The sequence below is a fragment of the Aotus nancymaae genome, unplaced genomic scaffold, assembly GCF_030222135.1.
Source record: "Aotus nancymaae isolate 86718 unplaced genomic scaffold, 86718_ANA_hifiasm-v0.15.2.pri h1tg000020l, whole genome shotgun sequence".
NCBI lineage: Eukaryota > Metazoa > Chordata > Mammalia > Primates > Aotidae > Aotus > Aotus nancymaae.
Window position 1 is genome coordinate 40,480,536 of NW_026988432.1, and position 25,531 is coordinate 40,506,066.

The 25,531-nt window shown below is 41.6% G+C and overlaps 1 protein-coding gene across 8 annotated transcripts in view; it reads right to left on the reverse strand.

Annotated features, from left to right (window-relative positions):
• Positions 1–25,531, reverse strand: part of FHOD3 (formin homology 2 domain containing 3) — a 496,822-nt gene that overhangs the window by 152,925 nt on the left and 318,366 nt on the right. For 5 of the 8 annotated variants that reach the window (XM_064379258.1, XM_064379257.1, XM_064379254.1 and 2 more), the window contains exons 5-6: positions 22,915–23,058; positions 22,011–22,046 (exon numbers count right to left, since the gene is read on the reverse strand). In XM_064379258.1, the coding sequence (XP_064235328.1) occupies positions 22,011–22,046; positions 22,915–23,058 (180 nt within the window). The remainder of the gene's footprint in view (positions 1–22,010; positions 22,047–22,914; positions 23,059–25,531) is intronic. The other 3 variants (XM_064379256.1, XM_064379255.1, XM_064379250.1) reach the window with 1 other exon arrangement.

A 25,531-nucleotide genomic window follows, 5' to 3' on the forward strand; every position in this document is an offset into this window, starting at 1 on the left:
CTGGCTCATCAAATGAAGTTAATAGAATTGTCCTTGCAGATTTGTGATGAGAATCACTTACATAAAGGTAACTTGTGTAAAGCATCTAATATAGGGCCTTCTTTGCGGTACTCAATGAATATGACAGTCTTCCCCTATCCATGCTCTCACAGGAAGTGACCTAAGATGCCCATAAACTCCTTAATCACACAGAACTGGTGGGTCGGGCCACCTCACAGCCCAAATGGGCCAGGCTCATTTAAGTCCAGCAGTCTCTCCGACTTGGCAACCATGGAATCACATGGTTCCAAGTCCCCACACATGCAAGTTCTCCAGTCTTATGGGTGTTCTGGTCACATTTCACAACACAGTCCTGCCATGTGAGAGAATGGAGAATATAAAGATTTAGATAGCTAACCACAGTATATGGCTTTAACACCACCTATCTGCAGAAAATCTGGCTATTGCAAAATCCGTCACTCTCATGTCTAAAATTTCAAATCTGCGTTCTGGTGTGAGCTTGGCTGAGGCAAGGCCAGGTTGGCCACTGTCATTCCAGTTCACAGGGACATATCAGCACCTGAGATACATGGACTGTTTACCAGGAGTGTATCCACCCTTATCTGTCCCACTCTGTTTCCACCAGCTCAAGCTTTCATGAAATCTCTTCCATCTACATGCCAGATACATCTTATAATAAACTCTTATAAGTGAAGATAATTTAACAAACTTCTGACTGTTTTACTACCCTAGAATTCACCAGTCAAACATAATTTTGGGAGGTTTGAGGCAAGAATTGATAAAAGTTAATCTAAAGCTCTATCTTTACAAAGTCTCATGGGAAATTCTGTTTCCCAGGAGTCTCCTTCTGCACTGTAACTGCAAGAACTAAAATGATATTATGCATTTGGTTGAGCACATTTGTCATCTCAACTTTATAAATGACATTCCATGGGGAAAGTTTGAGAACAACCACACACCTAACAAAGGACAGCATTTTTAAGTGTTTCTAGCCAAATATTTTTTTTTCATTTCTATATATTAAAATTCTAGACCATTTGAACTTATTCTGACCTGATGTCTTGATTCTGCTTCTTATTAAGCACACATTTGGAAGGATAAGATTAGGGGCTAGAGTTCAGATATTTCTAATTCCTTATCTAACCTTAGAGGTCCAAGGATCAAGTAATGTTCCACTCATAATTCCTTTCAGAGAGGCACATAGTATGCATGAAGTGAAATCCTCTTTAACTGCCCTTTGTCAAGGAAGATGGAGATAACCAGAAAATCTGAAGGACAAGAAAAATCTGAAAAAATTATCAAGGCAACATCATAACATGGAGCACAGTTGGGGCTTTCTGAAGTTCAGATAACTGACAAAACATCAAGCTACTTAAAAAAAGAAGAGCAAGTTAGCTACAGAATCTTGGTAGACCCAAGGGCAGCCTCGGGCTTGGCAGTCAGGGACAACATAACAAGAAATTAGAGGCTGTTGTTCACTCATAGGTTTGTTTTTATAATAAGAATTCTAGAGTCATCAGTGCCCAGTGATGACAGGAAGAGAGACTTCATTTGCACATGCAAGGCTATGGTGGCATTTCCAAATGCTTTAGTTTCTAGTGAGCACTACAACTTAGAGTCAGGAATGCTGGGAGCTAAAAAAAAAAAAAAAAACACCTGGAGAGTATAGCTCTTAACCCGAGGCTTATTCAGGACCCATGGTAAGGGTCAGACCTAATCAAATACAAGTGCAATGCACATTCTCCATGGCAACACAAAGTGAGATAGAGCCAGTCCTGAAAGATCTCTACTCTCTCCCAAGTGATGGAGCGATTCATTTGTTGGACCTCTCATCAAATATGCCTTAACTCTTTAAATGTAGAACACTATTTGTAAACTAAAAACTTGGGCGAGGAGCAAGTAGGGTCCAGAATCCAGTCTTGATGGCTTACACATCCCCATGTAACCAAGAAAGCAGTTAGGAGTGGCTTAAGGTGACATCTGTAAGCACTTCTACCAGTCTTTCAGGCCATGGAGTGACCTGAACATTCTTCTTAAGAACTTTTTTCTTTTTATTTATTGTAGTAAAAACATTCAACAGGAGATCTATTTTTTTTTTAAATAAGATTCTAAGTGTACAATACAATATTGTTAACTAGAAGGATGATGTGGTATAGCACATTTCTACAACTTATTAATCTTGCATTACTAAAACTTTATGCTTGCTGATTGGCAGCTCTCTTTCACCACCTCTCCTCAGTCTCTGGCAATGGCCATCCTACTCTCTGTTTCTGTGAGTCTATTTCAGACACCTCATATATGTGAAAATGTGCTGTATTTGTCCTTCTGTGACCAGCCATTTCACTTAGCAAAATGTCCTCCAATTTCATCCAAGTTGTAGGAAATGTAAAGATTTTCTTCTTAAGACTGAATAATATTCCACTGCATGTATATAGGATATTTTCTTTATTGATTCATCCATCACTGGACATTTTGGTTGGTTCCACACCTTGACTATTGTGACTAATGCTGTAACAAACATGGGAGTACCAATCTTTCCAAAATCCTGATTTCAATTCTTTTTGGTGAACATCCAGAAGTGGGATTGCTGGATCATATAGTGGTTCCATTTTCAATGCTTGAACAGTCTTTTTAACTTATACTGTGGAAATGCTTAAATATACACAAAATATAGAGAAGAATAGAGACAGTGATGTGTTCATCACTCATGAAAAGTTCAACAATGTCGCTTGCTTTAACCAATGGAACATCAACAAACATGATGCACACAGAAGCTTGAAAAGTGTTTATGGAGAGAAATCCAAGATGGTTGAATAGGAATATCTCTGGAATGCAGTTCCCAGTGAGAAGAATGCAGAGTGTGAGTGATCACCACGTTTCCAAATGAGTTTTTACTGCCCACAGACCAGGAGATTCCTGGGCCGAAAAGCACCATTAGTTTCCAGCACAGCTGTTTCAGCCAGCGCTGCGGGTCTCCACACAAAAACTCGCACAAATCCGGGTGGCTGTTTCAACAGGTGCCTGGAACGCCTGGGATACAGGGCTTCCCATTCAACTGAAAAAAAAGGGCTGAAACAGGGAGCCATGTGATCTGGCTCAGCGGGTCCCACCCCTAACAAAGACCAGCAATCTGAAATGCTCTAGATTAAGAGTTTCGCAGCAAGCGCAGCTGGCCCCAGGACAGTCTAGCTTAGTGGAGGGAAAGGCGTCAGCCATTACCAAGACAGTCCACCATTACCGATGCAGTCCGCTATTGCCAAGGCAGTCCACCATTACTGAGGCAGACCACCATTACCAAGGCAGCTCTAACAGGAAGTTCACACAGCAGCTGGGCAGAGCCAACAGGAGCTCAGTAACGCCTCTGCTGGCAGACTGTGGCTAGACTACCACCTTGCTGGGCAGGACATCTCTGAAAAAAGGCAGCAGCATGACAGGAACTTATAAATAAAGGCTCACCTTCCTAGGACAGAGCACCAGGGAAAAGGCATTTATGAGTTCCACTGCAGCAGACGTACACGTACCTGGCCAGAGCTCTGAACAGAGCACCGGAGCAACTAGCTCAGCACTTAAGCTCCAGTGAGGGACAGACTGTCTCCCTCAAGCAGTTCCCTGACCTCTGTATATCCAAAGAGACACCTCGTAAAGGAGAGTTCAGGCTGACATCTGGCAGGTACCCTTCTGGGACGAAGATAACAGAAGAAGAAACTAGCAGCAACCCTTACTGTTCTGCAGCCCCCATGGGTGATCCCCAGGCAAAGAGGGTCTGGAATGTACCTCCAGCAGGCCAACAGCAGAGGGGTCTGATGATTAGAAGGAAAACTTAAAAACAGAAAGAAATAACTTCAGCATCAACAAAAAGGACATCCACTCAGAGACCCCATCTGAAAGTCACGAACTTCAAAGACCACAAGTAGATAAATCCACAAAGATGGGAAGAAACCAATGCAAAAAGGATGAAAACACCAAAAACCAGAACGTCTCTCCTCCTCCAAGGGATCACAACTCCACACCAGGAAGGGAACAAAGCTGGATGGAGAATGAGTCTGATGAATTGAGAGAAACAGGCTTCAGAAGGTGGGTAAGAACAAACTTCCCTGAGCTAAAAGAACATGTTCTAACCCAATGCAAAGAAACTAGGAACCTTGAAAAAAGGTTTGACGAAATGCTAACAAGAATAAACAGCTTACAGAAGAATATAAATGACTTAATGGAGCTGAAAAACACAACACGAGAACTTCACGAAGCATACACAAGTTTCAATAGCTGAATCAACCAAGCAGAAGAAAGGATATGAGAGATTGAAGATCAACTTAATGAAATAAAATGAGAAGGCAAGATTAGAGAAAAAAAAGTGAAAAGAAATGAACAAAGCCTTCAAGAAATATGGAATTATGTGAAAAGACCTAATCTATGTTTGATAAGTGTACCTGAATGTGACGGAGAGAATGAATCCAAGCTGGAAAACACTATTCAGGATATTATCCAGGAGAACATCCCCAACCTAGCAAGGCAGGCCAACATTCAAGACCAGGAAATACAGAGAACACCACAAAGATATTCTTCAAGAAGAGCAACCCCAAGGCACATAATCGTCAGATTCACCAGGGCTGAAATGAAGGAAAAAATTCTAAGGGCAGCCAGAGAGAAAGGTCAGGTTACCCACAAAGGGAAGCCCATCAGATTCACAGCAGATCTCTCGGCAGAAACCCTACAAGCCAGAAGAGAGTGCGGGCCAATATTCAACATCCTTAAAGAAAAGAACTTTCAACCTAGAATTTCATATCCAGCCAAACTAAGCTGCATAAGTGAAGGAGAAATAAAATTCTTTACAAACAAGCAATTGCTGAGAGATTTTGTCAACACTAGGCCTGCCTTACAAGAACTCCCAAAAGAAGCACTAAACATAGAAAGAAACAACCAGTACCAGCCACTCCAAAAACGTATCAAATGGTAAAGAGCATCGACACAATGAAGAAACTGTCAACTAATGGGCAAAACAACCAGCTAGCATCAAAATGGCAGGATCAAATTCACACATAATAATATCAACTTAAATGTAAATGGGCTAAATGCCCCAATCAAAAGACACAGACTGGCAAATTGGATAACAAGTCAAAACCCATTGGTGTGCTGTATTCAGGAAACCCATCTCACATGCAAGGACACACATAGGCTCAAAATAAAGGAACTGAGAATCATTTACCAAGCAAATGGAGAGAAAAAAAAAAGGAGTTGCAATCCTAGTCTCTGATAAAACAGACTGTAAACCAACAAAGATCAAAAGAGACAAAGAAGGGCATTACATAATGATAAAAGGATCATCAATGCAACAAGAAGAGCTAACTATCCTAAATATATACACACCCAATACAGGAGCACCCAGATACATAAAGCAAATTCTTAATGACCTACTAAGAGACTTAGACTCCCACACAATAATAGTAGGAGACTTTAACACTCCACTGTCAATATTAGACAGATCAACAAGACAGAAAATTAACAAGGATATCCAGGACTTGAACTCAGATCTGGACCAAGCAAATCTAATACACATCTATAGAACTCTCCACCCCAAATCCACAGAATATACATTCTTCTCAGCACCGCATCACACCTACTCTAAAACTGACCACATAATTGGAAGTAAATCACTCCTCAGCAAATACAAAAGAATGGAAATCATAACAAACAGTCTCTCAGACCACAGTATAATCATATTAGAACTCAGGATTAGGAAACTAACTCAGAACCACACAATTTCACGGAAACTGAACAAATGGCTCTTGAATGTTGATTGGATAAACAATGAAATGAAGGCAGAAATAAAGATGTTCTACAAAACCAATGAGAATGAAGACAAAATGTACCAGAATCTCTGGGACACATTTAAAGCAGTGTCTAGAGGGAAATTTATAGCAATAAATGCCCACACGAGAAGCAAGGAAAGATCTAAAATCGACACCCTATCATCAAAATTGAAAGAGCTAGAGGAGCAAGATAAAAAAAAAAAACCTCAAAAGCTAGCAGAAGACAAGAAATAACTAAGATCAGAGCAGACGTGAAGAGATAGAGACATAAAATAACCTTCAAAAAAATCAATAAATCCAGGAGCTGGTATTTTGAAAAGATCAACAAACTAGACAGGCCACTAGCCAGATTAATAAAAAAGAAAAGAGAGAAGAATCAAATAGATGTAAAAAAAAAAAAAAAAAAAAAAAAACCGATAAAGGGGCTATCACCACCAATTCCACAGAAATACAAACTACCATCAGAGATTACCACAAACAACTCTATGCACATAAACCAGTAAACCTGGAAGAAATGGATAAATTCCTAGACACTTGCATCCTCCCGAGCCTAAACCAGGAAGAAGTCAAAACCCTGACTAGACAAATAACAAGGGCTGAAGTTAAGGCAGCAATTAATAGCCTACCAAACAAAAAAAGCCCAGGTCCAGATGGGTTCACAGCCAAATTCTATCAGACATACAAAGAAGAGCTGGTATCACTTCTTCTGAAACTATTCCAAACAATACAAAAAGAGGGAACCCTTCCCAAATCATTTTATGAGACCAACATCATCCTGATACCAAAACCTGGCAGAGACTCAACAAAAAAAGAAAACTTCATGCCAATATCCATGATGAACATAGATGCAAAAATCTTCAATAAAATACTGGCAAACCGATTGCAATAGCACATCAAAAAGCTTATCCATCACAATCAAGTAGGCTTCATCCCAGGGATGCAAGGCTGGTTCGACATATCCAAGTCTATAAACATAATCCACCACATAAACAGAACCAAAAACAAAAACCACGTGATCATCTCAACTGATGCAGAGAAGGCCTTCAACAAAATTCAACAGCCTTTTATGCTAAAAACCCTCAATAAACTAGGTATAATGTAATGTATCTCAAAATAATAACAGCTATTTATGACAAACCCACAGCCAATATCATACTGAATGGGCAAAAACTGGAAGCATTCCCTTTGAAATCTGGCACTAGACAAGGATGCCCTCTCTCACCACTCCTATTCAATACAATATTGGAAGTTCTAGCCAGAGTAATCAAGCAAGAAAAAGAAATAAAGTGTATTCAATTAGGAAAAGAGGAAGTAAAACTGCCTCTATTTGCAGACGACATGATTGTATATTTAGAAGACCCCATCTCTCAGCCCAAAACCTCCTGAAACTGATAAGCAACTTCAGCAAAGTCTCAGGATACAAAAATCAATATGCAGAAATCACAAGCATTCCTCTACACCAATAACAGATTAAAAGAGAACAAATCAAGAGCGAACTCCCATTCACAATTGCCTCTTAGAATAAAATACCTAGGAATACAACTAACAAAGGATGGAAAGGACCTCTTCAAGGAGAACTACAAACCACTGCTCAAGGAAATAAGAGAGGACACAAACAGATGGAAAAACATTCCATGCCCATGGTTAGGAAGAATCAATATCATGAAAATGGCCATATTGCCCAAAGTAATTTACAGATTCAATGCCATCCCCATCAAGCTACCTATGACCCTCTTCACAGAACTGGAAAACACCACCTTAAACTTCATATGGAACCAAAAGAGAGCCGACATAGCCAAGACAATCCTAAGCAAAAAGAACAAAGCCAGAGGCATCATACTACCTGACTTCAAACTATACTACAAGGTTACAGTAATCAAAACAGCTTGGTACTGGTACCAAAACAGAAATATAGACCAGTGGAACAGAACACAGCCCTCAGAGGCAATGCCACACATCTACAACCAACTGATCTTTGACAAACCTGATAAAAACAAGCAATGGGGAAAGGATTCTCTGTTTAATAAATGGTGTTGGGATAACTGGCTAGCCATGTGCAGAAAGCAGAAACTGGACCCCTTCTTGACACCTTACACTAAAATTAACTCCAGATGGATTAAAGATTTAAACATAAGACCTAACACCATAAAATCCCTGGAAGGAAACGTAGGCAAAACCATTCAGGACATAGGCATAGGCAAGGATTTCATGACTAAAACACCAAAAGCATTGGTGACAAAAGCCAAAATAGACAAATGGGATCTAATTAAACTCCAGAGCTTCTGTACAGCAAAAGAAACAATCATTAGAGTGAACCACCAACCAACAGAATGGGAAAAAATTTTTGCAATCTACCCATCTGACAAAGGACTAATATCCAGAATCTACAAAGAACTAAACAGATTTACAAGAAAAAAAACAAAGACATATATGAGGCCAACAAACAAGAAAAAATGCTCATCATCACTGTTCATTAGAGAAATGCAAATCGAAACCACATTGAGATACCATTTCACACCAGTTAGAATGGCGATCACTAAAAAATCTGGAGACAACAGATGCTGGAGATGATATGGAGAAATAGGAACACTTTTACACTGTTGGTCAGAGTGTAAATTGTTCAACCATTGTGGAAGACAGTGTGGCGATTCCTCAAGGACCTAGAAATAGAAATTCCATTTGACCCAGCAATCCCATTACTGGGTATATATCCAAAGAATTATAAATCATTCTTTTATAAAAATACATGCACACATATGTTCATTGCTGCATTTTAGCAATAGCAAAGACCTGGAACCAACCCAAACACCCATGGACAATAGATTGGATAAGGAAAATGTGGTACATATACACCATGGAATACTATGCAGTCATAAAAAAAGATGAGTTTATGTCCTCTGTAGGGACATGGATGAATCTGGAAAACATCATTTTCAGGAAACTGGCACAAGAACAGAAAATCAAACACCACATGTTCTCACTCATAGGTGGGTGTTGAACAATGAGAACACATGGATACAGGCAAGGGAGCATCACACACTGGGGTCCATTTGGGGGGACTAGGGGAGGGGTAGTGATGGGTAGGAAGGTTGAGGAGGGATAACATGGGGAGAAATGCCAGATATAGGTGACAGGGAGATGGAGGAAGCAAACCACATTGCCACATATTTACCTATGCAACAATTCTGCATTATTTGCACATGTACCCCAGAATCTAAAGTACAATTAAAACAAAAAAAGAAAAATGTGATGTACTTAGCATATAAATTTTAGGAAATTTCCCCTACTATTCTTGTTTGATTGAATATGTGTGTAATTTTTAAAAATGTAAACTGAATATATATGTATTGAATCTATCTATGTATTGAAAATGTAGGTTGACATCACAGAGTACACTTAGTTCATGGCAATGCTTTCTCCGAAAGCACCTGCAGAAATTTACTCTCTCTTCTTCCTTGATTCTAAAAAACTCAGAGGCCACAGGGGAAAGGGAGTTCTTTGGATACCAGATAAGGCATGAAGTGGATTTGGTTACAGTAATTTTAGTATATTTCATTGTAAGGTGATGATTTCTAGGAACTTCATCACAGTAGAGAAACCTGAAAGCTCCCTGCAGCCAGCAATGAATGAAAGGTGGAGGCAGGGCCACCAACAGGGTGAGGACTGGTTGATATGCCTGGGCTTCTACATCACAATGGGGGTGGGGGTGCGTGGAGGAGACTCAGCGCCTGATTGGTTCCTGGGCACCAGGATGGAGCTCTGGTGGTTGGCAGGGCAACCTCCTTCAGTTGGTAGAAAGAAGTGGAAGGAGGAACTCCCTCTGTGCTGTCCTCTCCACAATCACAGCTCTCAGGCTTGTATCTAGACCCATTTTAAATAAACCAAGCAGGTTCCCTTCAGACAAAGGACCCTTCAGACAAGTCATCTCAGGGGAGGCAGCTGAGGCAGGGAGTGAGCTGTTAGTGGGGTGCAGCCCCATAGCCAGGGGCTGGCCCTGCCAGTGTACCTGTGTTAGAAAGAAGTGAAGTGCTGAACTCTGCAGACTTGGAGGCAAGGGAAGGCCCAAGTTGCTGGAGAGGAGCCAAGGTGCCCCATGGGGAACACTCTGAGCTGTTGCTTGTGCACCAAAGTCAGCCCCAGACGAGGTCTGCGTAGGTGGTCTGCAGATCTGTCCTGCAGCTCTGACATCTATGGGGCGATGGCAAGCAAAGGTGCAGGCCAAGGCAGAGAGGAGCGGAGGCACAGCAGATGGAATATGTTCATCACCAGTGCCCGCCCCAGTTGGGGCCAGAGCTGGGAGTGTGGGGAGCCGTCCAGCAGCTCTGACATCTATGAGGCAGTGTCAAGCAAAGGTGCAGGCCAAGGCAGAGAGGAGCAGAGGCTGGGCAGAGGGAACATGAAGCTCCCCAATGCCAGCCCCAAGCGGAGCCAGCGCAGGGTGCGGGGGGCAGACCTGATCTGTAGCTATAACATCAACGAGGTGGAGGTGGTACAAGCGCCAGATAGCACTGCTGTGGAGCCTGCCCTGTGGGATTTGGGAGCCGGCAATGGCCATAACCAGCAGCACATCAGCAACCAGGAGATGCCCAAAGATTTTGCTTCTGACCATCCAAGGGCAAGCACACTCTTCCTGAGAAAATATCAAATGAATGTGCAAGAAAAGAGGAGAAGCTCTCATCTATATTCTATACGTCTATGGCATCTTTATATAAAATACAGCTCGTGTTCCACCATATTGCTAGATAACAGTAGGGTCAGCAAACCTGATCTTAGCCACACATTAGAAAGTGTGACTTTGGCAATATATTACAACATAAAGCACAGATATGCAAACAGATCTCTGGCTATTTTTGATGAGCCAATACATCCACTTTCATAAGAAAAGACTCCAGGGAAATCCTTTGAGCATGATCCCAAATGCAACTGCATTTTCAGATATTTCTGTACTCTTTTTCAAGTCACAAAACTAACAGCTCCATGTGCAATCGTAGCTTTGGTGTACACTGAACGCCTTTTAACTAATGCTAACATTGATCTTTGTCCTACTAATTGGAAAAAAAATGTCCTCGGAGCCATGCTTCTAGCCTCCAAGGTTTGGAGAAATCGTGGTCTGTGGAGTGTGGATGACAGCCAGAATCCCAAGGACGTTGCAGTTGAGAAAATGAGTAAGATGGAGAAGTGTTTTTTAGAGCTACTTGAGTTTAATATTCATGTGTCTGCCAGTGTTTATGCGAAATATTACTTAGACCTGCGTGCCTCGGCAAACGGCCATGACCTGTATTTTCTATTTAGTCTTCTTCATAAAGATAACGCACAGAAATTGAAGGCTATGTCACGGCCATGTGAATACAAAGACTTTCATCAAGATGTCGCCACTATGACAAGGGCCATCAGCATGGATTTCACTGGTATTCCACGCACTAATGCCATCTTATCTTAGAGAGAAATTAGTGTTATAAGATCCTGGACTTGTCAACTATAAAGACTACAAAATATCACTTCTCCTGCTGAAAAAGACCAGCAAAATTAGGATTTTCTTTTTTTATGTTTTGAGTTTTTTTGTTTATTTTGTGGTGTTGATTAGAATTTTCATTGAGAGAAAACTTCTTCAAGTAGCCACACTGTGAAGCTGGGTGATGGTGGCATGAACAGTGGGTGCCAGGTGCTCCCTGCCCTTCTTGTTCCATTGGGTCCAGATGACATTCCTAGCCCACCACCTTCCTGAACAACTCTTGGGGAGGAAGACTGTCACATGAACACAGCACATCCAGTTCAGAGTCCACAGTCACCCACAGTCCCAAGCAGATGACAGTGGACTGAGCGGAGCTGGAATTCAAAAAACTTTAGAATTGGCTCCACATTTGTGAAAGTACCTGGGTTTGGTTCTCTGTCCACTGAGGCACTGAATGCATGATGCCCAAAACTCAACAAGTGTGGGAAGAGAGAGGGCATGGGGACAAGGCTGTCATTACTCCAAGCACCAGGGTGGCTCAGATCTGTTCATCTAGTCTTTGGAGGCAATCTGTGCATGTGAAATGAGGCTCCCACATCATGGTTATAAAGGAGGAGATGAAATCAGCTCATCTTCCCCGAGGCCCATATGGTCATGCCAAAACTAAAAAAAAATAAAATAGGACTCCTGAAGATTTCAAGAGTATTGTGATGAGCTCCTAGACAAGTAAAAGACCAGCCTTGGGAGTTTTAAGGGAGCTATGGAAGTAAAAACTGAATTTACCCAGTTCTGGGAAAACAAGGAGGAACATCTGGGTTCAAAACTCTATCATAAGATCATTTTTCAAGCTAATCTTGCCCTGGTGCATTGCATTGTCTCAGCACTTGTCAACAAAACAAAAGCCCCTCAACTCTAACACAGGGATACACCGGGACTCACGTTTTCCAGTGCACCTCACTGGTTCAAGAGATTGCTGGTGCCGCCTGCATCTGTCTGTCTGTTCACATATGGAGAGGAGCAGCAGTTCTCACAGGAGCAGCTTCTGCATCCTGAGGAAGTGTACCCGTGTCTGCAGACATTTTCTGGTTGTAATAACTGGTGGCACTCACTGACAAGCAGTCAACAATGGAATCTTATGGTACACAGGACTGCCCCACCTCTCAATCAAGAAAGCATTTCTAGCTTCCAAAATAGAAAATGTTGAGAATCAACTTCCCCAGAGTCTACAAGGGAAACACTTTGACACTATTTTTTTCTTACAAGAACACTAGACCCCCACCAATGTGAGATGTTAGATCAAGTTTTTGTGCAAGGGTGGATGTGGGGGGGGCAGAATCCTAAGATGTCCCATGAGCTCTGCTGTCTTTTGTTATCCTCTGAATCCTCATCTTTCCTTGGATATGGCCAGACCTGTGCCTTGTTCTAGACATTTGAATATGGCAAAGTGAGGGAGTAGCTTTCTGGGAGTTACCTTTCCTTTTATCAGAAACAATAGGAATCCCTATTTTCTTTATTGTGTTTACTTTCTTGTTTACTATTATTTTTATTTTTGACACAGAGTCTTGCTCTGTCACCAGGCTGGAGTGCAGTGGCGGGATCTCGGCTCACTGCAACCTCTGCCTCCCAGGATCAAGCGATTCTCCTGCCTCAGCCTCCCGAATAGCTGAGACTACAGGTATGCACCACCAACCCAGCTAATTTTTATATTCTTAGTAGGCAGGGTTTCATCATGGTGGCCAGGATAGTCTTGATCTCTTGACCTCATGATCTGCCCGCCTCAGATTCCCAAAGTGCTGGGATTACAGGTGAGAGCCACCGTGCCCAGCCTCTTGCATTTACTTTCACAATAAAGTGGTTTGGAACATCCCACTGTCGACTTGCGATTTCCTCCTCCAACCACAGTCTATGGCCCTTTATACATAATTGAATATTTTCATGTATTGATATTTTGTGTCTGAAGATGAAATATTAGATGAAACATGTTAAAACATTTCATGCAAAGCCTTTGGTGGTTATAGAGTCTACTCTTTGGTGAATACACAAATTGATCTATTTTAAATATTAAAATTTGTATTAGATGTGATAATGATATTTTCTTTATCTTTGCTTGTTAGATATAGTTACTTAAATTCTTCCAAAATTAATGATATTGTATCTTATATTTGATGTAAAAAACTCCTAGAATATTTGGAATTGATAGTTGAAATTAAACAGCAAAATGAGAATTGCTGAAACTGAGTGATAATGTACTTCTGATGGGTTTGTTATCTATTATCTCTAACATTGTTAAATTTTTAAATTTCCATGGAAACCTATACATAAGAACTTAACATTTTCTATAAAACCCTTCGTGCCCTGCACTTTAGCTCTAGTGCATAATGAATAAAAGGAAAATGGATTCTCCTGCAAAAAAAAAAAAAGAGAGAGAGAGAAGTGTTTATGCACTGGGACTTGCCTTTTTGAAATGCTGCTATAGTGGGAAGACATGTGGGCCAGCCTCTTGAAGATATGTGGCTCAGCCAATAGCCGGTACCAAACACCAGACCAAGTAGATAAACTAAGCCTGCCGTAGATCATCCAGCTCACTCAAACCACTAGATAACTGCAGCTGAGTGAAAACTTCCCAGCTGAATAAGGCTCAAATTCCTAACCCACAGAATCGTGAGCAGTGATTGTTGTTTTACACCACTAAGATCTGGGGAATTTTTCTATGCAGCAAGAGATAACTGATACACACTTTCTATCACCTATGACAAGGAAGAATCTTCAGAGATTAGACCTATTAATTACTCCTAAAAGTAATAGTTATGTCTCATCCTCTAAAGTCTTTAGCCTTGAGATGCCTGATCCCTTACAGGGACCATATTTTCAGAACCCAAAGTTAGAACACAAAATCTGACAAAAGATTTTTTTTATTTTCTCCATTTATGTACATGGCTCGGCCCACAGCCAGTACCAAATGCCAGACTATGTGAAAACTCATATGAAGCTATAAAAAAATCAAATGAATTTAATTAAACATGGATCAAATCACCTTTCTGAAATAGAGTTAAATTACATGAAATTGGGCCTGTTTTCAGCAAGTCCAAGACATAATGGCCATCAGATGTCCTTTTCTATTAGGAAGAATTCTAGAAGCCTAACCGAGCTCTCTGCAATTGCTTGAGAACATTCAGTCTTTTGTGAAAATAAATACTGGTTCTGCCTGTAGGCTTTATTGCTGCCCTTGCATATATTGAAGTTGGTTGTCTTGTGGCCGCAAATATATTTTTTAAATGCATTAACTTTCGGAAAGAAATAAAAATTCCAACTCTGCCAGCTATCTGAAGGATTCAGTTGTCACAGCTTGAGTTATTACTCAGGGCATCTGCCCCTTAAGGTGACTGCTTTCCAACTGACTTGCATCCTTCCTTCCTTCAACTCAGCCCCTAGTAGACACTATCATGAAATGTGTGATATTTGAAGGAGACCTTCATTCAAGCACTTACTGAACTTCTACCATGGGCAGCTGTGCTGCCAGGCCCTGGGGCCAGACAGAGGCATGAGATGTATGGCTCAGAGGAGCTCAAAGGGAAACAGGTCGCACATCCTAAGGAGTGTTAAATCAGAGGTGTGGACACAAGGCAGCACCCTCTCATCAGCTACAAACGACAGTAGGGGGACAAGCAGCAGGAGACCCTTTCATCTTGCCAAGGAGACTTGGGGGAAGAGATGACATTGGAGTTGACTTCAGCAGGAGGGGCAGGAGTTTAATAACTTGAGAAGAGGAAGAAGAGTATTCCAGGCAAGGAAATGGAATGGATAAAGGAAATTTCCCCAAATAACCTGCCTTTCGTGTTCAAAAACAGGAGAAGTTGAGTGTCACTGAAATTTCAGACACATCTTTGGAATGATGGAGATGAGGCCATAGAGACACAAAGGCCTCGAAGCATGGATGGCCCTTGTAGCAACTCAAGGAATTTTGGTTTCATCTTGCTGGTCATGAAAAAGTCATTCATTCATTCATTCATTTTCTTAAAACGAAGAACAGCATAATGAGATTTCACTTTTAGGAGGATCACCTTGCTTTCAGCTGGTATGAAATGGAATGGGGAGAAGGCTCCCTTGAGATATCAATGTCCCCAGGCTCTGCACATGCTGTTCTCTGGGCCCTACCCCTGCAGTCCCCCAGCCACCTTTCAACCCCTGACACCTGCCATGCCTGACTTCCTCCAATGGTCTCTCTCACTCACTGTCTTTCATCAGGCCATCATCTCAGACAGGCCTTCTGTCCTTGCTGCTGCTTCACTTTCTGGTTCCCACCTCATACCATCTCTTTTCTTCATAGACATGTTTGCAATCGCAGATCCTCTGCTTACACACATTCTTGGTCACTGTCTGCACCTCATTAGAATATATGCCCCCTCAGGGCAGTGATTTTTTTCTCATGTGCTGGGTCACCAGGGCTAGAATAGTGCCTGGCACACAGCAGGTGCTCAATGAAGTTTTGTTGAATGAACAAAGTAATAGACAAGTAAATGAATAAGAAGATATGCAATAGTTCAGGCAAGAAACCATGAGGGCCAGAGTTAAGGAAATGATCACAGGAATGGAGAAAAAGTACAGTTTTCAGCAATCAAACTCAGAAATATGGGGACACAGGAAAGAGAAAGGAGTTCAGTATCGCTCTAGGCTTATAACTTGGGAAACTCCACTGTTTGCAGAGGTGGAGACATGAAGAGTCTGTGCAGAATGTTTGTTTTTGTTGTGGTAGGAAAATAAAGGGTTCGTTTGGGGCTGGTTGCATTTCATGTGTGGCTTTCAGGTGGTCATGTCAGATACAGTCAGAACTTCCTTGGCATGTTCTAAGTCCTCTGCACCATCACATAGAGCTGCTAGGGGAATCGGCCACCTACTTGCCTTAGAGTACAGAACAGAGGTTCTTTAGGGGCAGGTACAGATCTTTTATCTCTGTATTTACAGCTCTAGCAGAATATGTCACATATAGTGGTCTCCAAGTGAATGAATGAAATACAAGATGGCAAGCAGGCAGAGAAAAAGGAAGGTAGAGATGCAAGCAGCCATGTGCCTCAGAATAAAGCATGGAGTCAAGATAGCAATCAGTCCCAAGGCTGCTGACCTCACTGGGGAGAATCATAGGCAGACAACACAAAGAGGAGTCTGATAAGGACACCTCAACACTGAAAGGGAGGGCACAGAAACAGAGGATCCAGGGAGGACACTACGGGGGAGCAGAGAGGTACCCCAGAGACATCTGGACACAAGGAACAAGAAGCAATGTACAGGAGTGGTCAGGAATTCTTTTATGATGCTAGTATAATAGTGATGCTCAAACTGATGAACACAGCATACAACAAAGGAAGAGGAAGGGGAGGTGGCTGGGATGGGCTGGGGAGGGGCTGCTACACACCAATCTTACTTATAAATACTGATGCAAACATTTTCAATAAATCAATACCAATCAGAATTCCAACAGCACCTTTTTAAAAAGAACACATCATTACCAAATGGATTGTATTACAAGAATGCAATGATGGTTAAAAGATGACCAAAATATCAATGAAATACTCAACTCAAAAATCCAGAAAAATAACAAGGCAAACTGAAAGAAAGTAAAAGAAATTTTTCTTTCTTTTTTTTTTTTTTTGAGATGGAGTCTCGCTCTGTCTCCCAGGTTGGAGTACAGAGGCATGAACTCGGCTCACTACAACCTCTGCCTCCTGGGTTCAAGTGATTCTCCTGCCTCAGCCTCCTGAGTAGCTGGTATTACAGGTACGTGCCACTATACTCAGCTAATTTTTGTATTTTTAGTAGAGATGGAGTTTCACCATGTTGGTCAGGCTGGTCTCAAACTCCTGATTTCGTGATTCGCCCACCTTGGACTCCGAAAGTGCTGGGATTACAGGTGTGAGCCACCACACCTGGCTAGTAAAAGGAATTTCTAAAGATAACAGCAAAGCATTGAATTACAAAACAGAAAAGCAGTGGCATTCATATAAAAATCAGAATTATTGTTTGACGAAAGTCAACAAAATAGACAAACCCCTAGTTAATCTGGAGGAGAAATGAAGAAGTCACACACACACAAAATAAGAAATAACAAAAGGAGGTTAACTACTAAAAATGAAGAAATTTAAAACATTCATAACAGTCTAAGAAAAATTCTTTTACTAAGGAATTTTAAAGGATGAAATGGATAACTTCCTAGGAAATGTAATTTAGCAAAATGTATCCTGTAACAATAGGAAGTTTAAACAGACCGGTTTCCATAGAAAAAAATATAGTTACCAAAAATTTCCTCTCATTGCCCTCACCACACACACCTATATATTTAACATCACAGGCCCACAAAATTTCCTGAGAGAATTCTAATAAGCCATCAAAGACCAGAATATGAAATGTCACTTAAACATTTCCAGGGCTTAGAGAAAGAAGAAAAACTTCTAAATATTTTTATGAAGCATGAATAAAACTGATACCTAAACATCTTAACTATTGTGTGCACACGTGTGTGCACGCACACACACACACACACATAAGTACAAGAACTCTTGCAGTAGCATTGTTTGTGAAAGCAACAAAAATGTAAACCAGCTAATATCTGTTACAAGCAGAGCAGACAGATAAATTGTGATATATATTCATCAGCAGTGACAATGGACAAACTGTTATCCATATACCAACATGGAACAGGTCTCAAAACTGTTGAGCAAAAGGGCATATTCTAGAAAAAGTGAAAAGATATGATTCCATTTATAAGAAGTTTGAAAACAGACAAAATTAAACAGTATCTTGTTTAGGGGCAGACTGGGAAGAAGGAGCCAAAGCATCTGACTGATGATCCTTTCACTCGTCTTACAAGAAAGATGTTTCTGGGGGAAGGACACAAGTGGCTGAGGACCTGCCTCACCTACCATAAATATGCTAATTAACTAGACTACCTAACAAAAAGACTAAAGGTATTTGCTGAGAGTTCTTATTTCCGGAATACCCTTAGCAGGATGTCCCTGGCTATGGTTTACTTACAGTAAATAAACCCAGAATTATGGATTTGTGAGCCATGCCTCTCTGGGGCATGAAGTGGAGATGTTTCCTAACTGAATGCTACTTGCTGAGCGAGATCACTTTGTGAACCTCACTTAGAGACTTTGTCTATTGTTCCAGGTCAGAAAACACATGTCTGAATCATGAAGAAAGGACCTGGGGAGTCACAAGGGATGTCCCAGACCTCTCTCTCATCCATCGGCACCTTGATAGCCTGTATTCTTGAAATTTATGAGTACAGCCAGATAACTGCAAAAGATCCCTGATTGGCCAATTCTGATTTAGTAATCTGATCCTTTATGTTAGCTCACAGATTAAGTGGTTTTCAGGTTAAATTCTTCTTAAAGAAAGCGGGAGAATCCTGAAGGTAGGGGTAGTAGGATGACAATTAACGGACTGCCTAGGACACTTCTGAGTTGTAGTGTTTTAGTTCTTAAAACTAGCACATGGTATTTATCACTCTTTAAATAACATAAATATGCTTCATTTGTGAATGATATACACTTGATGCTCAAACATTCAGCACACGTAAGTTGGCAAAAGAAAGATAGTGAATACAGAATAATTTCTTAAAAGTTTGGTATGAAGGAAAAGAAGGAGATGAGGAGGTGGCTTAAGAGGCAGGTAGGCTGGAGGGAAAACGTGCCCTGAAGCAGAGGGTAGTGTTTAGATTCCTGGAGTGGGTATCAATGCTATTCTTCAATACTCTCTCCCACTTGGCTCACTGATGGGCAATTTACCTGCATCAAGCTGACTTCTGAATATACAGCGACCCTATGGAATCCAAATCTGTGGTTATCTGAGCCCCTGGTTGAACAGAATCTAAGAAACAGAAGGAGTTCTGACCATGGTGGTGAGGGGGTTAAGGGAAGGAAATATCTGTGACAGCAAAAGTCCATCTTCTACCTTCATTTAAGCCAACTCTCTTGAGCTCTCTTCCTCTTCCATCTTTAGTATTCTTACTTTGTTCTCCATCCTATCTCTTAGGAGCCATAAGAACATACTCCTTCACCATCTACTGCCTCCCAGAGCCACAGGTCAGTAACAATGAAAAACTGAGGGAGTGAGGCAGGGCTGGAAGAGAAGATGCCAGAGCAGGGCACAAAGTGCTGGCCGGCTGGCAGCTGTGGGCAGCTTCGAGTGCTGCCAGCAAATATGTTGGACCCAGTTTCCTCTCTCCCAAGATCATATAAAGATCATTCTGTTCTATTCCTCAACTTGTCACCTATTATGACAGTAACTTACAGGAAATAGTTATGCATCAGTCTCTCCACTTCTATCCAGTGACAACCATAAAGAAACCATCTAGCAGGAAAATCTCTTTCCTGGAGCTCTAGCTGTGCAGAAAAATTTATGAATGAGTATCTTCCTTATAACAGCATTTGTAATTGTGAAAACTTTGGAAATATTCTAAATCTGAAAAAATAGGGACTAGTTACATGTATTATGGTATATACACAGAGAGACAAACTCCTAAAATATTAAATTTTTAAACATTTAGTGACAAGAAAAAATGTTTCAACATGTTTGCTAATGAGATTCAATATGCAATATTATATGTAGACCATTGTCCCTCATCATGAACACACACCCAAGTTACAAAAAAGACAAGAAAAACAGATCAAAATGTTAAAAATGGTTAGTAATAAAATCATGAGTGGTTTTTTTCTCTTATGCTTTTTTGTATAACAAAAATGCTTTTTTGATTTTCTAAATTTTCATCAATGAATATATGAGTGGAAGAAGGAAACATTTTAAAAATGTATTACTATTAACAAGACTGATTGGTTAGGTCAGAAGTAGAACAGTACAACCCATAGAATGTAAGAAAATATTTTCAGATTATACATCTGATAAGGGTCTAGTATCCCGAACATAGAAGTATTTCCTAAAACTCAACAAAAAAAAAATCAATTTAAAAATGAGCCATGGATCGGAACAAATATTTCTCCACAGAAACTATGCAAACAGTCAATATGCACTTAGAAAGAGGCTAAACATCATTAATCATCAGGGAAATGCAAATCAAAACCATGATGGCTATAATAAAAAGGTGGACAATAATAAGTGTTGACTAAGGTGTGGAGTAACTGGAAGCCTTATAGTGCTGGTAGGAATATAAAATGGGATAGCCACTTTGGAAATCAATCTAGAAATTTCTCAGTCAGTTAAAGATTAGTTACCATATGACCAGTAATTTCACTTCTAGGTATAAACCCAAGAGAACTGACAATGTATGTATATACACAAACTTCAACACAAATATTCAGAACAGCATTATTCATAATAGCAAAAAGGTAGAAATAACCCAAGTGTTCACTAACTGATAAATGGATAAACAAAATATGGTATTATCCATATAACAGAATACTGTCAGCATAACTAGGAACAAAGCAGCGATTCTGCAATTGTGGGTGAAACTTGGAAACATGCTAAGTGAAAGCTAGCCACAAAGGCCATGTTTTGTATGGCTCCATTTGCAGGAAACATCCAAATCAGGTAAATCCATACAGAGAGAAAGCAGATTACTGGTTTTGGGCCATGGGAAACAGGGAAGAATGCAGTGTCTGCTAATGGGTATGGGGGTTCCTTTCTGGAGTGACAAAAGCAATCTGAAATATGATAGTGGGTGATGATTGTACAATCTTGTGAATATGCTCAAAACCATTAAATTGTACACTTTAAAATGGTGAATTGTGTGGAATGTGAATAATGGGCGGAAGGCTAAAAAAAAAAAAAAAAAAACAAGATTGGGCACAGTAGCTCATGCCTGTAATCCCAGCACTTTGGAAGGTTGAGACAAGTGGATCGCTTGAGGTCAGCAGTTCAAGACCAATCTGGCCAATATGGCAAGACCCTGTCTGTATTAAAATATAAAAATTAGCCAGGCATGGTGGTGGATGCCTATAATCCCAGATACTTGGGAGGCAGGAAAATAGCTTGAACCCAGGAGGCAGAAGTTGCAGTGAGCTGAGATCACACCACTGCACTCCACCCTGGGCGAGAGAGAGAGACTCCATCTCAAAAACAAACAAAACCAGAGGTGGAAGGTTATACAGGCCAAAGGCTCTAGCAGTGACGGCCACACAGAATGCCACCCATGGAACATCCTCAGGGACTGCCTGGGTCATTGCGTTCTTTGAGTTAGTTTGGGCCTAGAGGAACTCACTTTCCTGGTGAGGTCATACCACCCAGGAGAAAACACATCTTCAGATCTGCCCCCAGGTGGCCACAGCAGGACACTGGGATGATGAGGGTCAGCAAGAAAGGGTGTCATTTGCTACTCAAGAAATGTGCTCTTACCATCTAGTGTCCAAACACTCTCACAGTTACGTGCTTTTAATACTGTGGGGGCATTTGACCTAAAATTAACCCACAGGGGACAGTCTGAACTCAAGTCAACAGGGCCCGAATCCCAATGTGTAGCCCAAAGCGGAACCGGCGTCATGGGTGAGCAAGCTGTGCAGTTGCATGAGCAGAGGAGAGGGGTTCAACATGCATGCCTGCCATTCCTTGTTACTCCTGTGCATAGATTCTGGTAGACTTGTGATAGGCAGGAGTTCCACGGGACTGGAAGTGAGGACAGGGTAAGTATGTTACATCTACAACTCGGGAGGCAGGGGCACTGACAGCCCTGGGGGCCGTTCCCTTCAAGATGGATTTGAGTGTAGACAAGACAACCCAGGGAGCCTCTCATCCTTTCTTACCTTGTTGCCTTCCCATGTTCGCCACAACAACTTATGCTGAAATGACAACATAAAAGAAAGGAAAAGATAGGGCAGCTCCTGGATCCTTTTTCTTTCAGCCCTTACTCTAGTAAGCTGAAGGCAGAGTGTCGGTAGAATGCACACACCTCAAGAAGTGAGGGACAAACAGTGCAGTTGGTTTTGTACCGTTTCTGCTGTTCTGGTAAGAACAAAGTACACATGTGTGTGGGAGCTACAAAATGCAATTTAGGTAATTTTGCTGATTCTGCCTACATGTTAAATGCTCTTATATTTGCATTCTAAACTGACACTGCATAATAAAAGATGAATGGTAAAGTTTATGGTAATAATTTTAAATTTTAATTTTTCTTTCCTTATGACATTACATACTGAATTTAAAAATCACCATAACAAGGTGGGAGAAACCACAGAAAGAAGTGAAGAGTCGTTTTAGTGTCTTTAACAGCACTTTTGCTTGACTGTTCCATAAATGGTCTTTCATTTTCGTTTTGCATTGGTTCCTACAAATCACGTATCTGGCCCTGCCTGAAGTTCCACCTCCATCAGGTGTAAGAAATGTGATTTCTGTCTCTTTCTCTCCCTGCCTCCTTGAGTGAAAGTGCTACTGACAGAAGGCATGTTATTAAAAAAAAAAAAAAATAGCTACATCAAGGGTTCTTGAGCTTGAATATACATCAGAGTCGCCTGGAAGGCTTGTTATAACATGGTCTGCTGGGCCTCAGAGTTTCTGATTCAGCAGGTCTGGAGTGAAGCCTGCGATCCTGCATTTCCCATAAGCTGGTGGTGTTCATAAGGCGACACACGTGGTCTAAAGTAGGCGCCATCTTAGTTTTTGACAACTGCCAAAGCTGTACGATATCTTACAAAAGGCATGGTCTGGTACCTCATAAATGTTGAGTTGCTCCACTAAGTCCAGGTCAGTCCCTTTCTTGTTCAAATGCCTCTGGGACACAGCAGCGATGCCCAGCTCCTCCAGGCAGTCCACGACATCGTAGAAGGTGTCTTGGTCTGGCAGTCCTGATAAAGTCTGGAAGGAGAGAAGAACCAGCTACAGACACGCCACAGAGGACTGCCTCAAGGCTCTCAAGGCATTTTCCAATGCCTAATCCAGGCATAGTGTCATAATATCGTCATGGCCGCTCATCAATCCAGACAGATGACAAATTTATTTGAGAAAAAGCCTCTTCAGTGTGGCAGGCAGAATTAACCCCAATATTCTCCCCTCTGGTGTACACATGATAGATAATCTCCTTGGCTTGAGTGTGGGCTGGGCACTCCCATGGGAGGATGGCACGCCCATGATAGGGTTACATTAGGTGGCAAAGGTGAGGGGATTTTGGAAATGTAATTAAGATCTAAAATCAGTTAATTTTGAATTAATTGAAAGGGTGACTCTCCTGGGTGATAATCAGGCCCTTTAAAAGAAGGCTTAGCTCTTCCCTGAGCTCTGGACTGGAAAGAGGTTATGCCACTGGCCTCAAAGCAGCAGCAACCACCACAAGTTTCACAGATGCAAGAAAATGAATTCTGCAACTACACAGGCTTGGAAGAGGACCCCAAGCCTCAATGAGACTCCAGCCCTGGGCGACACCTTGGCTGCAGCCTTGTGAGACCCTGGGCAAAGGACCCACTAAGGCCATGCCCTATGGAAGCTGTGAGATGATACATGGATGTTGTTTGAAGCCGCTACGTTTGTGGTAATTTGTTACATGGCAATAGAAAACTAATGTACTTTGTAATTAGAAACTCCTGTTAAGATCCATACACCAACAACTCCAGAGCTGTAACAATTTTATTAAATTGTATTTAAATTCAATAGGGCCTCCCCATGGTCTATGAAATTTTGGAAAGCATGAGAAATTTCAAGGCAGCAATTAAGAGACAAAAGGGAGCCCAAGAAAGAAAAAGCTGACTTTGAATTCTACCTCTCTTAAGAGAATGAGGGTATCTGAGACAAGGCCCAGTTCAGAGCTGGAAGGAGGCTGAGATTTACTGCAAGCCCCTTATCGTATACAAGAGGGAGAGAAGGATAAATGCCTGAGGCAACAGGAAGTTACTAAAGACACTGGGATAAAACCCTGGGCTCAGAGCTGCCATTCCAGTCTCAGCCTTTAGTCCCTATTTATTTCATTATCTTTGCATTTCTAGGAACAAGACATGCATTCTAAAATTATTCTAGACCTGATAACTTGCCTAGGAAGAAATAAGACCAACACTTTCGTAAAGATCATCTCACATCACCAACTTCTCTAACACTTCTACCTTGGGGCTATTAATATTGGAAAGAAGGTCTCTACTCATAACTTGAATAATGGCTTTTTCCTTTTTGAGCTGAGCAGAGGACACAAGTCACTGTCATTGAGATCAGAAACTAATGAAAACCAATTGTGATGTGAGAGTCTAATTATTCAAAGCCCCAAAAAGGACACAAGGCAGGAGGCTGTGCATCTGAAGCCATCATAAATAGGTGTTCACACTTGGGCCACCACGTATGACGGCACACACCAGTGTCTGCAGGCACCAGGCTGACCACATCGCACTGGCAGGCAGTAACGGTCATTGGAGTTGCCCCCGGCTTCCAACATTGATTGAAGAACTTCACATCATTCAAAGAATCCTATCATCCTTTGCTTTTAGTGAAAACTCTAGAACTTATTAAAAGCTGAGAGGGAAATGGCAATACCGGGCCTGGGCAGGGTGAACAACTAGAGATGCCCTAACTGCCAGCTGACTCTGCAAAATGCACAGCCTGAGGGACACAGGTGAGGGGACATCTAGTGTCAGAATTAAAACTTCCTCCACAGCAGTGTGGGGGCCAGCCCCAGGCACAGAGAGAGGCCGCTGGTAGTTTCTTCAGCTCTGTTTCCCCATCTTCCTCTTCTGCTTTCTCCTTGCTGGGAGTCAACTGAAGTTCTTTCACTCAGAAGTTTCCAGGAGGTTAAACTGCTAAACCTAATCCCCATTGCTTTAGCAAGTCTAACCATAAAGCGTGGGGGAATCGCTAATAAATAATTTAAAAATTAGAGCTACAGAACTAAGCAGGGGGCAGGCACAGTGACTCACACCTGTAACTCCAGCATTTCGGGAGGTTGAGGCAGGTGGATCGCTTGAGGCTAGGAGCTCAAGACCAGCCTGGCCAACATGGTCAAACCCAGGCTCTACTAAAAATACAAAAATGTAGCGGAACATGGTGGCACATGCTTGTAATCCCAGCTACTTGGGAGGCTGAGGCACAAGAATAACTTGAACCCAGGAGGCAGAGGTTGCAGTGAGCCAAGATCACATCACTGCACTCCAGCCTGGGCAATGGAGCAAGACTGTCTCAAAAACAAAATCGAAAAATAACTAAAAAGACTCAAGAAACTCTTGCCCCTTGCTCAGTCATAGGCCCTGAACTAAGTGTATCAGCAGGTCATTTGTCATTTCTGCTGTGAAAATGTGGGCTTGAGCCAAGCCTGCATACTATCACCTTTCCCGCAGGCTGCAGGGGAGACGATGGC